The sequence below is a fragment of the Falco biarmicus genome, chromosome 4 (assembly GCF_023638135.1).
Source record: "Falco biarmicus isolate bFalBia1 chromosome 4, bFalBia1.pri, whole genome shotgun sequence".
NCBI lineage: Eukaryota > Metazoa > Chordata > Aves > Falconiformes > Falconidae > Falco > Falco biarmicus.
Window position 1 is genome coordinate 21,230,855 of NC_079291.1, and position 14,455 is coordinate 21,245,309.

Genomic DNA, 14,455 nt, shown 5'->3' on the forward strand with positions numbered 1-14,455 from the left:
ATGAAAGCAATGGTTTCCTTTAAAATATGAATTACACATAGAGCAAAAAGGGCCTATTTTCTCCAAAGTCTAGCCTTTTCTAATGGCCTACCAAAATGGGAAATTACCACTATAATTTTTTATAACCTGCTACATTAGAAGTGCATATGATAATGTCACCTCAGTACTAATTACAAAACCCAGACAGGTTTGGGGTTTTATTTTGGGGTGGTGCAGGGTGGAGATGTTCTGTTATTTATATAAATTAGCATTCCTTCCTCAGTCAGTTTCAATAAACTGCACTGGTCAAAACTCTGCCATACAATAGTATACATTAGTGACCGTGTCCAACAGTAGTATGTAGAGATACTTTTCGTAATTTCTTCAGAAATGGCAATCATATGGAGAACACTGACTAGCCAGCAGGAAACCCCAGAAGAAATGTCTATGAAGAAATGGGAGCTAAACCACTATTCTTTATACTTGTTTCTTCAAATGTACCATTTTAAAATGGAATATTTTGGCAATTATCATCAAAACATTTCAAATATCAATGTAATGCAGCAGTATTTTTGTTCATTTAACAGATGTGACCAACAATACTTACCATATTATTAGCCCAAGCAATTAAATGTCCCCTCCATTTAACATTTCTTATATTTCCTTCCCCTTCATGTAAAACTGAAGGCTTCCATCTATTCATCCAGCCTCTCTCATATAACAGCAACTACAAAGAAATGCAACAAGAAGTATTTCTGTGATGCAGTACTGTATGCAAACACAGGAAGTATTTTTTTGCTTCATTATCGCTTACTCTCCTTCAAAGGCAATGAAAAATACATGCCTATCACAAATCAAAAGCAAATAAAATCAACCATCTTCATATAGTACATATACATTCAAAATCTTTTACACTAGAGAATTCAAGTTACTTTAATAGTATTATTAATAAACAGGTCTTCCCTCAAGTTTCTCCAAAGGAATAGAATTATTTCAATTTTGAAGATAAAGAAATTAAGGCATTTGAGAACCTAAAACTACAGCACTAGTGACAACATTTCAGAAGGCTGGTAAAGAAACCACGTCACCTCACACCCATCCACTAATCTCACGATAGGCTCCTTCTTCCCTCCAAAAAACAGGTATTCAAAGAACACTGTTAAAGACCCCAAGCCTGTGACTTTTTGCTTGGCCCCACTTGGCCTTCCACAGAGCTCGTAGAGATGCTGCGCGTTAGTCCCACATGTGCAAAGTGCTGCTGATTGTAAAACCTGTGTGATTGGGAATCACAGGTTCTGCAAATGAGGAAGGAATTTTAGCATATCTAAATGCATAAGGAGATGTTATGACATGCTTTGCAACAGCAAAGAAAAACTCAACTACATGCAGACAGTTTGCATAACAGTCCAGCTCTTTTACCAGTTCCTGCATGGTTGTGGTAAGTTATTTAATAAGATTATAACATGGAATCACTTTGAGAGATGTGAAGTGCAGCGCTTGGAGGGATACCCAAGTAAGAAGCTGAAGCATCTATTAAGATCATACTCTATGGTACCAGTCCAACCAACTTCTGCATGAGTTCACCCACGTGCATGCACATGCACAACCTGAACCCAAGCTCACATGAGTGCACAACGACCATTAGGAGGTGTAAAATTGCTACCTGCCAGGACTTTTACCATGCTAAAACTTAAAACAAATACCTATGTTACTAATTTTCTATGTAAGATCCAGCTGTACATGCTTTTCTATACAGGGTTTCCCAAACCGCATATTTGCATAAACATGTCAAATGATAAGACACTAGTTGCTTACAGTAACATCTATTAACAAAATAAGGTATTTTTAACGGGAGTTACACATACTGCCTCTCTTTCCTAAAGCCACAAGATGGCACTAAAAGACAAGTATTTTTTCCAAAAGCTTAAAGTTGTCACTACCTAGGATAGTCTCATCAGAAACTTTTGCGTGCACTGTAGACATCAAACTTCCCACTCAAGCATATCTTGCTCCTTTAATCCCACTCAAAATAACTCTGTGTCCTCCACACAGCTTACATAAAGGCCCATCTTTCAGTTGGTCTAGGGTTTTTTTCTTCCACCAATGAAAAAGCTACTCAAGAAAATTCTTACAGAACATGCTATTTTATAGCAACCAAGGCAAGATAGTGAAAGCAGGGGTAATATTTACACTCATAAGGCAGTGCCATACAGAGACATTTCCATCAGCAGACTGGTAGGTGGATGTGAAACACAGGAGCAGCCCTCACCCCAAACTAATTAGCTCCACTCAGAGGATAAGGATGTCATCAAAAACTACGTGCTGTGCTGATCCAGCCTTAAAAATTACTTTTTTCTTAGTTCACAAAACTCCTAAGGAGAGGCTCAATGGAAAAAGAACTGTCATCTGGATTCTTCTTTCAATACCATCCAATAAAGACGGCAGTGAAATACATAGTATTTTCATCTGGACTTACCGGACAAGGGTGCAAAAACTGACATGGATGATGTAAAAGGTTAAAACTGGTTGATGTCAATGATATTACCCGAACTTTGAATATTTTCTGCTTGTGAGTGAATCATGATTTAAGCTTATTTGTTACATACAAAAGCCAGAGTGAGCTTGGAATGACACTTGGCAGCTGTTTTGTTACTGTTCATGGTTTGTGATCATCATGCTTTTTCATGACTGTCTACCTGAGTAAGAAACCACAAAGAAAATAAGTGACCTGAGAAAGAACCAGGGAGGAGAAAAGAAAATTTTAAAAAAACCTGCTTCAGTCTATGCTCAACTCTAAGTACATGCTTAATTAAATTCTAAGACGAAGGCAGTAAAGACATCAGTCTGATATTGCCTGTAATAAACACGGAAAGTGAATCTGAATCACTGCAGCACCCTGAATTCCCTCTTTTGTATCAGTAAGCGCAATAGGGAAATTATCTGCACTTTATTGATGTACATAATGTGATTTATTATTTCTTACAGCAATGACACCTGGAAACTGAGTTACTGAACCCAGAACTTAGCTGAGCATTTTGGAACTGCTATCCACTGAATGCATGCCTCTTAAAATAAGCAGCCTAATCTATTTCTTAGTCTTCCTTTCTGTCTTCACATTGAAATGTTTATCGCACCAGAAAGCCATTTAAAACTTCAAGAGAAAACTAGACACATAACAAAAATCCACCATTTCTGGAAGAGTTCCTCCTACTACCTCCCTCTCTTTTTGGTAGAGGAAAAATATTTTATTTCCCATAAATCCCGTATTTTGGCAGTCAGCATTCACAGTACTTATATTTCAACAGCAGCCACAAAAATCACTTTCTTGCATTTTCTGCAATACAGTTTATATTTTCTCCTTTTTGATTTGCTCTGGTAAATCTTTCCAGTTCTTTGTTAGAATGCAGTAGTGCTTAGAACACACTTCCAGCATCTCTTGCATGTACCGCAACATGGTAATATAGCTAAAATAAAACAAACTGACTTTTGGGGTCCCCACCTACACTCCTTCACAGTACAAACTTCTGATAGTACACTAACTATTTCGCAAGTCTTCTTAACTGCTTATGCCTGTCCACTGGATCATTAAGAAAAATGACACACTGAAACACACAAGACAAGAGGATGGTGCAGGAGTCACTTTGGTTTTAAACACAAGTGGATTTAATTTTCTTGGATTTGTGAATACACCTCTGTCTTTCACTACCAGGAGATTAACCTCCTCCAAAAAGCACTCAAACTCTATTTTAGAGTGCAACTGCTAAAGAGAATAGACTAGTGCTTGGATTTAATGGAGCTTCTCATTCAATTACCATTAACACTAATTACATGTAATCCCAGTCTTTAAACTATGTACAGGAATTCTCAATTCTCTGAACAAAGGAGCCAATGATTACAGCTTTGGTAGTATCAATATGGTGAAGTAATTCAATTGAATTTCATCCCACTTACAAAACACTGAAATTAAAAGATGTCTGTTCTCTCACAGCAAAAAGTTTCAGAGGAAATGCACTCTTACTGAAGCACTACGTACAGCATCATTAATTTGTTTCAACACAGCACCTTTACTGTAATGATCTAGAGGAACTTCACATGAGAAGGTGGCTGAGACTTCCATTTGTAAATGAAGAGCCATCCCTCCCTTTCCTTCCCTATTGCAACACTGTTGGATGAGTTTTAATTTCACAAAATAAAAACTAGGAAAAAACTCCCTGTATTTTCCTTGTCCTGATTTTGTTTGCCTAAATGTGAAGGTGTGCCTACCTGTGGCATTTGTTCTGGTTTTTGGCACCTGTGTCACCGACTCTCCCTTCAGCCAAGCAAGATCACAAAACCCTAAAATGCTACTGCCATGGTTACAAGTGATCACTACAGATATTTATTGTTTTCAGCATAAAAACAACATTTACAGCCACAGCCAAGATTAACAGATACCTGAGAGTAACACAGAACAGCATGCCACATGAAGACTTACTGTTTAATCGTGCATCCCAAGGAAAATATATAGCAACAATAAAAAATTATCACTTCTGTTTGGAATAGCGATGGACTGGATGAGCTCAAACGAGGCAGAGAATAATGTAACCCTCAAGTTTTCAACCAAAGATGAGTTTTCAAAATACCATTACAAAATGCTGTTGTGTAAGGAGCTGGGGTGTGGATGGCAGGGAGAGCAAGAGGTGCAGTTAAGGGAAATCGAGCAAGGAGGCAGTGGCAGAGAACAGCAGCATTGGGAGGTAAGTGAAGGCAACGGTGAGATATGGACAGGAGCGGCTACTGTAGCTCATGGAAAAAGAAACTAGAAATTTTGAGATGTTTAATACAAACAAATGCCACAGGACTTGAATTAGGCTATACTTCTAATAACTCAACTGCTAAATTCCTGCTGTTGCCTATTCACAAAGAGCTACAGATTTAACACATTTGGAAAGCAAGCCCTGCAGCCTTGCAGGCAGAGACACAAGCTTTCACACATTTCATATATTTAGATTCTCCTTGCTTGCCACCTCAATTAAAAAAGTTTTCTACACAGCCATTTGCAAAACACACAGCTACGTATTACACGCACACAAGACTACAATCCACTCTCTCTTTACACAAACCAAATTTGTTTGTTACAGCACAAGCAGAACATTTGGGTTTTCATAATGAAGAAGAAATACACATCCATGTAATAATAAAAAGAAATGTAAGCCAAATAATCTGCTTATTAAGCAAACAGCACATGACTACATATCAAAGTCTCATCTGCTCAATAATGTGGGATACATCTGCGCATTATACATCGTGGCAAGCAAATTGCCGGCCTGTATTAGCGTGGCTTGCTTGCTGCTGCAGTTTGTTTCCTGCTTATGGTAAATTCTCCAATGCATGGACAGAAATTGCCATAGTATTTACTCTTTCTTCACTTAAACCAGACCTCTGAGTATTTACTGACTGACATTTTATAGCTTACAAAGCAATCTGCCTTTCTTGTCTGGTACTCTTCTACCCAATATAATGCCAAACAGCTGACTATCTGCTTTCTAAAAATGGACTGTGCTGCAAACAGCATGCTGACAATTTAATAATTTGTCAAAATAGTCCAACCAGTTATTATGAAGTACATATCATAGGGTTCAGAGGTAAAGGTCATCTACTTACAAAGCAAAGTGCATCTGCTGACACTAAAAAGCAGACAATTAAAAAAAAAATAATATCTGAGACATTCCCTAGGAGACCTGACTTAAACATACAAATTCCACTACCCATAACAGCAGTTGCAGAACCCTAAGAATGCTATTTCTTTTCCTGCTTGTGCATTGTTCGCCATCACTGTCCCTTCTCTGTACATGACATTGCTCCACCTGGAGTGGAAAGGAATTTTGATAGTCTTGTTTGGCATGTCAGGCAGCAGACACCATGGGTCCAGCCCAGGATTCTAACACTGAAATAGTATTTCAGATATTATGAGGTTTTTATAACGAGGAATTTGCCCCAGGTAACACTAAGTTCTCTCTGCTTTTATAACAGACGAAGAAAAAAGTATAATATTTAAGCATGGGCATTGATATGCTCATATGCTAATTCTGGGAGGATAAATGGGACAAACTTGTTCAGACATGTCTGTGTTTGAAAACCAGTTCTTATAGTGTATCTTCTCCAGCAAAAGAAATACAGACCCCATTAAAAATGTTTTTATATCTATTTCCACTATATATATAAAAATACATATTATATAGATGTAGATACAGAGAGATATAAAGGTAAGGCTGCTGACAGTCACAGATTTTGTGACTTTTGAAAATAAAAATTTTCATTTTTATCTTGGTACCCTAGTCCTTAAAAAGTTTCTGATTGGATACTCAAAATCAACACATTACACAAAATGCATGTCCTAGGCAAATGAGGAAGCCCAATCCTTTAAGGTACTGAATATCCTACTCCCACACTGGTTTCAGAATTCCTTTGCTTAATTCTGCTGTTGCCCCTACTACCATGCTGGGTAGAGAACCCCCTAAAAGCATTGATAGCATACATTCAGCAGATGACTCAATCACTTCAGAGGATTCACTTTCCTAGGAATTTTACTACAAAAAGTTCTGTGCTTATTGATGTTAATCAAAACATGAAATAGGGAGTCTCACCAATGCCTCTGCCAAGAAAGAAACCTCAAGTTGTCCTGCTCTCCTAAGCTACCTTCCATAAGATGCAGTACCTGATACCTTGACTTCAGTCTTCTTTGTTAGTTCTGCATCTTTAAACCTCTGGATATAATGGATACTTGGACTTTGCAATAACATTCATTTAGCTGATGTGTTGGGAAAGACCAGCACTCTAACAGTTAAATAAAGAACACCTTGTTTTCAGCTTTACCACCCTCATTTAGTTGGCTTTTACCCTGTTATTTTTTAAGATTAGACCTTTTTTTAAAAGGGTAGAAGGTTATGGCCTTCAATAGCACAGTATTTGTCTTTTCCCTTGCTTTGAAGCTCTACTGTCTGCTCTGGACAGAAATGCCCTGTTATTTACAATATATGGTATTATTATTTCATGGTTACCACCATCTGCCAAGTGATCACAATGATGCTGTAGTTAATTGCAAAGATATGAGGGAGGGGAGCAGGGAAGCACCTCTGTTTAGTACGGTACCTATTGCTTTTCACTGTGATTGTGTCAACAATTTCCACTGCACCTGCCTTTTTTCTAAACACAGATAACATTCATTCATTAAAAAAAGGGATGAAAAAAAGCTTTTCCAGGCCAAAACAGAAGGCAATATTACCCCAAGCTTAATGAAAGCTCTTTACTTTCAAAAATTAGTGCTTCAGTAAGCAAACAATTTAAATTGGTTAATTATTTCATAATACAATATAGAGAAAACCTGCTCTTAAAAGGACTCTAGTACATGCCTAGTTAAGCAACTCTATAAACATATGCATGATAGAGTTAAGCTTCCAACAACCTGCAATGATTTAAGGTTACCCCAGGGAGCACTGCTCCTAAGTCAGTTTTAGGTATGGCTGAGCTTCTAAGATATGGCAAATCTCAGCATCACGCGACAGTTCACCGAAGTTCCAAACATCCACTTCTGTTGGGAATGGAGAACCTGTGCTGTGTGTCCCTGAAGCACTTTTTTCCCCTCCCTCTCTACATTTTTTTTTTTTGAAAGAGACTGTTGCTCACCTTGAACATCTGCAGAATGCTCTGTGGTCTGTCTTTAAACTGAAAAGTGCATTTTCTCTACATTTTATATTTTTATGAAGAATTGTATATTTCTCAAAAATTTAAGGGGGTAATAATTAACAGTTACAGTCCCCCATCTTGTTTATTGAGGATCCTACTGGGCAGATATTTGGCTATAAAATTAATAAATTTAAGCAGGTCTTAAAGTGTTTTTTTGAGATGAGACAAACCAGAGCGTTCAAGTAGGGGACAAGTCCTTAATTCCTGTGTGCATGTGTGGTTTGGCTTCTTTATTTTGTTTCACTGTAAACCAAAATAAGAATGAAATTGAAACAGGAAATCAAGAACATCCTTCTTATACTTCGAAACAACAATGTTCATAATGCAACTAGAGGGGTTTGAGGAAGTGACACTTCTTTCCGGGTCATTTTACCTGCTCATATCATCTTAACAAACAATTTTTTTTTAAAAAAAATCAACATTTAAAAAGCTAATATAAATTATATCACCATCTCCCAGAAAAACAAAAAACAAACCCAGACCCCTCAACCATTTGGATGAAGAGTTCACACACTTCACACCATGTTTTTGAATGCAGCTCAGGCAAGGAGCATAGCATGAGGACTTCAAGCAAAGGCTAAAAGCCAGAGACCTCAGGAGCCACAGGAGGTCCTACCCACCTCCCCAAAGGAACTCCCCCATCCACACAACCTACAGACACAGGGAGAGATGCAAGGTCCACAGGCTGAGGTGGTATGCTTCAGCCTGCTTCTCCTTACTTACAAACCAACTCACCACTGCCTGCTGTCCACATGCACCTCTTTGGCTTTACACTTAAATGAGAGGTGTAAATAAAAAGCAGGGATTATTTTCAAGGCTTTTTTCTTTTCAGAAAAAAAAATATCTTTGATAAATAAGTAGGTGGAATCTAACTTTCTCAGAGCATTTTGTTGTTGCCTTTACACAAGCACACATGCTTCTTTTAGAGGAAAGGAGAAAAGGGGAAGGGTTTCTACCACAAGGTTAAGAGGTTTTATTTGTTGCTTTTATGTATCAATAAAATCAAATTGCAGGTGTCAAGGGACATTTATTTCAATGCTAAATACCTTATGTTAAGATGTCAATTAAAGTTTTCCTGAAGAGGAAAGTTCCTCAGCAAAAAATGAATGCATTAAGAACGAGTATACCATTCCCCAGAGGATAGAATATAAAACAACCTGTCAAGTAATCAAAGATAACCAAAGAGAATGTGTTAACTCCCTGATGTTTTTTTCTGTTCAGCATCAGGTGAATGCAAGCTCTTTTACCACCTGACGGAGCCCTGTTCTATTAATTCCCTGCTTCTCTCTTTCCATACCCCTTTTATCAGCACTAAAAAGCTTCACAAACTGGTGGCTGACAAAGACATACACTGACTATGCATTATTTTAGGACAACACTGACTCCAACCAGCCAGCAAAAACTGTCAAGCATACATGCCACTTAAAAAGCAAAACAAAATACAGCTATGCTTTGAAACATATGGGACTGTTAATGAAAGTTAAGTTGTATTCAGCACTGGAAGTCTGTATTTCTTACATGCTGTTAAGGGATAGCCATGGCATTCGGTTTGATGCATCTATAAGTGTGGATTGTTCATCCTTAATTCATAAGAGAAGGCAACAGGAAAATTCCATGAATTCAAGAAACTGTTCCAAATCAAACTTCTCATATTTTGACTGAAAATATACAATGTGATAAAAGATACTTGTAGGACCTGGAAACAGCTGTAATCCAGAACTGAGAACTGCATCCTACACCAATAAGACACCTAATTGCACATGGAAAATAACTGTTCCAGGTAGAAGACTTTAACTATACGGATACAAGTACTTAAAAATGTGGGAGCTCTACTTTACCGAGAGCCCCCGAATTCCTTTGAAAACCAACCAACACCATCAAGAAGAGCTGATGCAGATGGGTTTGTTTACTTAAAAAACAAAACAAAAAAAACCCCAAACAAACAAACATACATATCACCCACAGATAAAGCAAACAAAAAATCCCAAACACCAAGACCAACGTGCACTGTAAAAGATCAGTATTAAGGTCTAACTTCTGCTCCCATTCCAACAAATTAAAATGGAGAATATCTGGCCTAGGAAATGCAAATAACATTTTGTTCAGACTATGTAGACAGAAGTATTTCTACTCTGAAGCTCAACTTGTTGCAACATGCTTTTAACATAAAAAGTGCACGTCCTCTGCCAAATTAGCCTTAATTAAATAAAAATGTTTTGAAATATAATGCATAAAGAGAAGGAAAAAGCAGAATTCTTTGCTCTAGGTGTTAAAAATCACATAGCCTTCTGAGCTATTTTTAAAAGCTGTTTAAAGACAGCTTAAGTTCATTACACTACTTACTTTTACATTACATTATTTACCTTTTTTCCTCCTGTTACAAACTGCTTGCAGTGGGATCTTAGAAAATGAGGATGAACAGCAACAATCTGGGATTGGGGGAGGGAGAAGGGAAAAAGAAAAAAAAAAAAAAAAAAGAGAGGATTGTGGCATGAATAAGAGTTTACAGAGCACCATATCACTTCCTGGAATAGATAAGCCTTTGTCAAGTATCAAGTATTACAGCTAAGTTCTTTCTCTGAAATAGAGCCTAGTTGTTTTAGACAAACCTTTTTTGTTTTCCCCCTAGAAAAGAAGAAAATTCTCCGTATTATATGGCACGTGACAAGTCACGCAGTTGACACTGAAGGCCATGTTACACCAAACAACTACGTTTTTTTGCACAGCAGGCAGTAGAATTAGGACCATGCAAGCGCAAGGTTACCCTGATTAAGTCTTGTTTGGAGCCTACCTAGAGGGCACACACACCTCAGTCCCATTGTAGGCCAACCTTGTGTAGCAGCATTAATGCACCTTAAACAGCCTCTTTGCCTTATGTGTTACAAGTCAAGCGTGGGAGATCAAGCTGTAAGAGCAGTAAGGCCCTAGAAGGCAAGTGAGTCACATCTGATGTGTGTGAAAACCTAATGACCTCATTCCTTTATTCCGTCCCGAAGTGGAGCTGCAATATGGAAGACCCCAAGCAGCAAAATGTAACCATTTGCTCACACCACCTTTCCTCCTGCAAGAAATGTTTCTTGTTAAAAAAAGCTGGATCTTCCCATATGCCTACTGGAAGTGCTTTTTCAAGAGTCATGCAGCCACACGTCTCTCATGCAGAGTATAACTGAAGTTCTCCCTTCAGACAAGGTACATCAGCATCACCACCCATTGCTTTATCCCTGAGACAGGTTTAACAGATATGAATTGGTTGCAAAATATTGACCTCACAGTTAGCAGAACCCTCAGAATCTGTATCAAAGATCTACAAAGAAAGAAATATGTTGAGACAGGTAACAGCTGAACCAGGACATTTTCTCTTTCACTTTGCCTTTTGTATTTGAAAAACTCAATAATACTTCTTACAAAACCAAGATCAGCTTTCCTCCTGCCTAACCAGATCAAAAGCTTTTATATTGAGATAGGTAACTATTTTCTAGTGACTTGAATAACATTACAAGGAAGTGGTATTCCTCTCTCTCATTTAGATTCAATGTGACCTTTCTGTTATTGAAGATGAGAACAACACAATTACTAAAGATTAAAACAAGCACTTACCTTAATAGGACAGTCAAATGTTTCATGAAACTCTTCTGCTGAATACAATCCAAACACCTGCACCTAACGAAGTAAATAAAAAACCCCCAAAAATTACCTGGTAACCACTTGACAATTAAAGGTGAATGTAAATCACTAACAACTAGAAGACTGATTTGAATGCTAACAGTTGTGTCTTTTTACCTAAAGAAAAAGTAGTCATAAGTAACAATTCAGAGTTAATTGAGACATCCGAGACATCTTGGGCTTCTATTATGGTGTATCTCCAAATATATGCAGCAGTGCAAAAATACTTATTTTAATCTTTCTCCCCCCCCCCCCCCTTTTTTTTTGTTGTTACAGCACAGCAAAACCTGCAAGTTCCTTTTGCTTTAGGCTGATCAAATCTGTTTAACAGATACTGATCTAAGTAAGGTAAGAGCAACATAATAACATTCAGAGGAAGATAAATTAAAAACACTTCCTTTCTGAAAAAGAACTGTAGGATTTTTTTCCCCTCCAAGCAAGACAGGGTTTACATAAGAAAAAAGAGATTTCTGACAATAAAGCAAAACCAGACTGAAAAACACGTCCCATATGTTTCTTGGCATTCTCTCCTCCTCCCAAGTACATTCAGTGCTATTTCATTTTATTCCGTGACCACTGGAAATGCCTTTCTTGGAAGATTCCTCCTTTCTCACCTGTGTTGACATCTCAGTACATTTAATAGTCAGCACTGAAATTGTAACCATAGGCCATCAGGATATCTATCAGAATTAATCCATCTGAAGAAGGCTCAACATTAAAAAAAAACACAAAACCAAAATTATGTTTAACTATCAACAGAATTAAAAGACTTAAATGTTTTCTTAATTTTACTCACAGAACAGGTACAGAGGTATCAAGTGTTAAATATTATTACACTTAGAAGCCATGACTAGACTACAGAATAGGGTTTCTCACGCTTGTTTTAAGTGCAACCCTCTTTTGGGCTCATGTCTTTTCATCCAACATGCAACATTGCCTTACTCAATTCTCAGATCAGACACCTGACAGCTCAGCTCCTGCAGAACTTCAGAGTAAAACAGGGATGAAGACTTAACAGCCAGGAATTAATAACTGATTTACTAATTATGATTTCCATAAAAATGATAGCTGGGTTGCTTTATTGTTATGATTTTAAGAGGTTTCCACCCACTGCCAGAAGCTGTTGGAACATTACCACCTAGCAGGGATGGACACTGCTGGTGGGAGTAGGAAGAAAAAAAGAGCATGCCATGGAGCAACTAGTAGAAAATTGTATCTGACAGCAAATCTACTTTAGAAGGTTCTCAGGCAAGTTTAGTCATTCATCCTTATTGTCTGGAAAAGGTAATCCCTTCAGCAACTGCTCTACATGTTCAACAAGTTGCACCTGAAGATCTAAGAGATCTTTTAACCTTTTTTCTTTCTCTCTCCCCATCCCCACTGCGATTCCTTCAGGAGGAAACCAAAAAAGTCACAGTAACAAAAAATAAAAAAAATCACTAGGCAAAGATCTGCAGAACACAGCCAGCAAATACCAGTAATGGGCCACAAAAAGGGATGTTTAATGGCTCTAAAAAGATCAGTTGAGAGGACGAGACCCCCCCAAAAATTCCTGCAGACAATCAACGAGACACAAGAAAAAAATTAGACTTCGGGTGAACTACAAGAGATTCTAAGCCATCAGAGCAAGGAACTAAACCAGCCTCAGAGTGGCTCAAAGTTCAGCAGGTACAGTGAAGTTAAAAACATCTCAAAACCACCTCATCTGCCTTTCAAGCTTGTCTCCTGGATACATCTCCTAAGCAACATTATCAGCTCTGTCCATTACTCATTAGCGAATATACTGCCTCTAACAACACACTTTAAAAATACTGCTCCATGTACTGTGTAGGGCTGAGCTACTGCTCCAAAGGATTTAGAAAATCAATATTTGGAGACAGTGAGATGTATCGCAAAGCTGTGATTATGTAAGCTAACCAAAGGGTTGTATTCCAGTTGGGCCTTGCTGTAAGCCTAGGAAACCTTCAGGCTGATGTCTAGAGGATTTTGTTTTCTGGGTTTTTGTTTTCATCAGTTGACACAGCATAGCCAATGCAACAGACCAAACAAAACAATAAACAGAGGAAAGGGAAAATAAGACAGAGAGAAGAAAGGAGGATGAAAAAGAAAAGATGTGGTTAAAACACAACACTGCAAACTCCATGGAAGCAGAATCCTCAAAAATGACATAATGTCCCTCTCTAACTAATAAAAATTAATATTAGCATCAGTGCCTTCAATATGTTCATAATACTGCATCCCTTAAGATATTTTATCTTTAAAGAGTATGAAAACAAAATGGAGCCAGTTAACTAAAGAGGAAAAAACAACTCAGCATAAAATACATGTTATCATGTTTACTCAAGGGACACCGTGTAACAGTTTATTACTTCTTAATGTCTTTTATTCTTCAGAGAGAAAGTGATTCTTTTGATATTACAAACCTATATTGGATTTATCTATTTCTACTTTCTATGCCCACTCAGCTCATGACATTTTTGTGTAGCTGGAAAAAGGATTTCATTATGAGAGTCCACTATACTTTCTCAGTCCTGTCTGATTTTAAATACCCAGAACCCCCCATTCCAGTGCAACCAGATTTAGCTGCTGCTTTGCTTCCACATGTGGAAGAAGCACCCAACTTTCAGTAATCAAAAGGCAGGAAAACAAACGTGTTTTATCTTCGAGCCACACTTCTTGAAAAATGATCAGTGTAACACTTCATGGATATGAACAACACAAATGTTGTTACAGGCATTAAACATGACACTAAAACATGTTAAGTACATGGATTTTGAATATAAGGTTTTGGGGGTTTTTCATAAGAAAAGTTACAAGCCAATAAGGGTGCAAACTGTATCACTGTTACCTAATGACATGAGAGCTTCAGCAAAATTGGGAGTCACAGCTAGGTTTTTCAAGACAGCATACAAGTAGGCAAAAAACTAAGCTAAAAAAACTCCACAATTCTCAAGTTGCAAACCAGATCCCCTTCTATTTATTCCAACACCAAAATTATCCTCTTATATTCTAATTTTTCAACAGACAGCCATTTTCCCTGGCCAAGTGGCCAGACTAGAGTGGTGGCAGTGGTTTCAGTTTCTCTTCC

The 14,455-nt window shown here is 37.7% G+C and overlaps 1 protein-coding gene across 3 annotated transcripts in view; it reads right to left on the minus strand.

The window, feature by feature from the left end:
• Nucleotides 1-14,455, minus strand: part of VPS41 (VPS41 subunit of HOPS complex) — a 107,365-nt gene that overhangs the window by 48,391 nt on the left and 44,519 nt on the right. For all 3 annotated transcript variants that reach the window (XM_056334966.1, XM_056334965.1, XM_056334967.1), the window contains exons 6-8: nucleotides 11,302-11,364; nucleotides 10,068-10,133; nucleotides 587-706 (exon numbers count right to left, since the gene is read on the minus strand). In XM_056334966.1, the coding sequence (XP_056190941.1) occupies nucleotides 587-706; nucleotides 10,068-10,133; nucleotides 11,302-11,364 (249 nt within the window). The remainder of the gene's footprint in view (nucleotides 1-586; nucleotides 707-10,067; nucleotides 10,134-11,301; nucleotides 11,365-14,455) is intronic.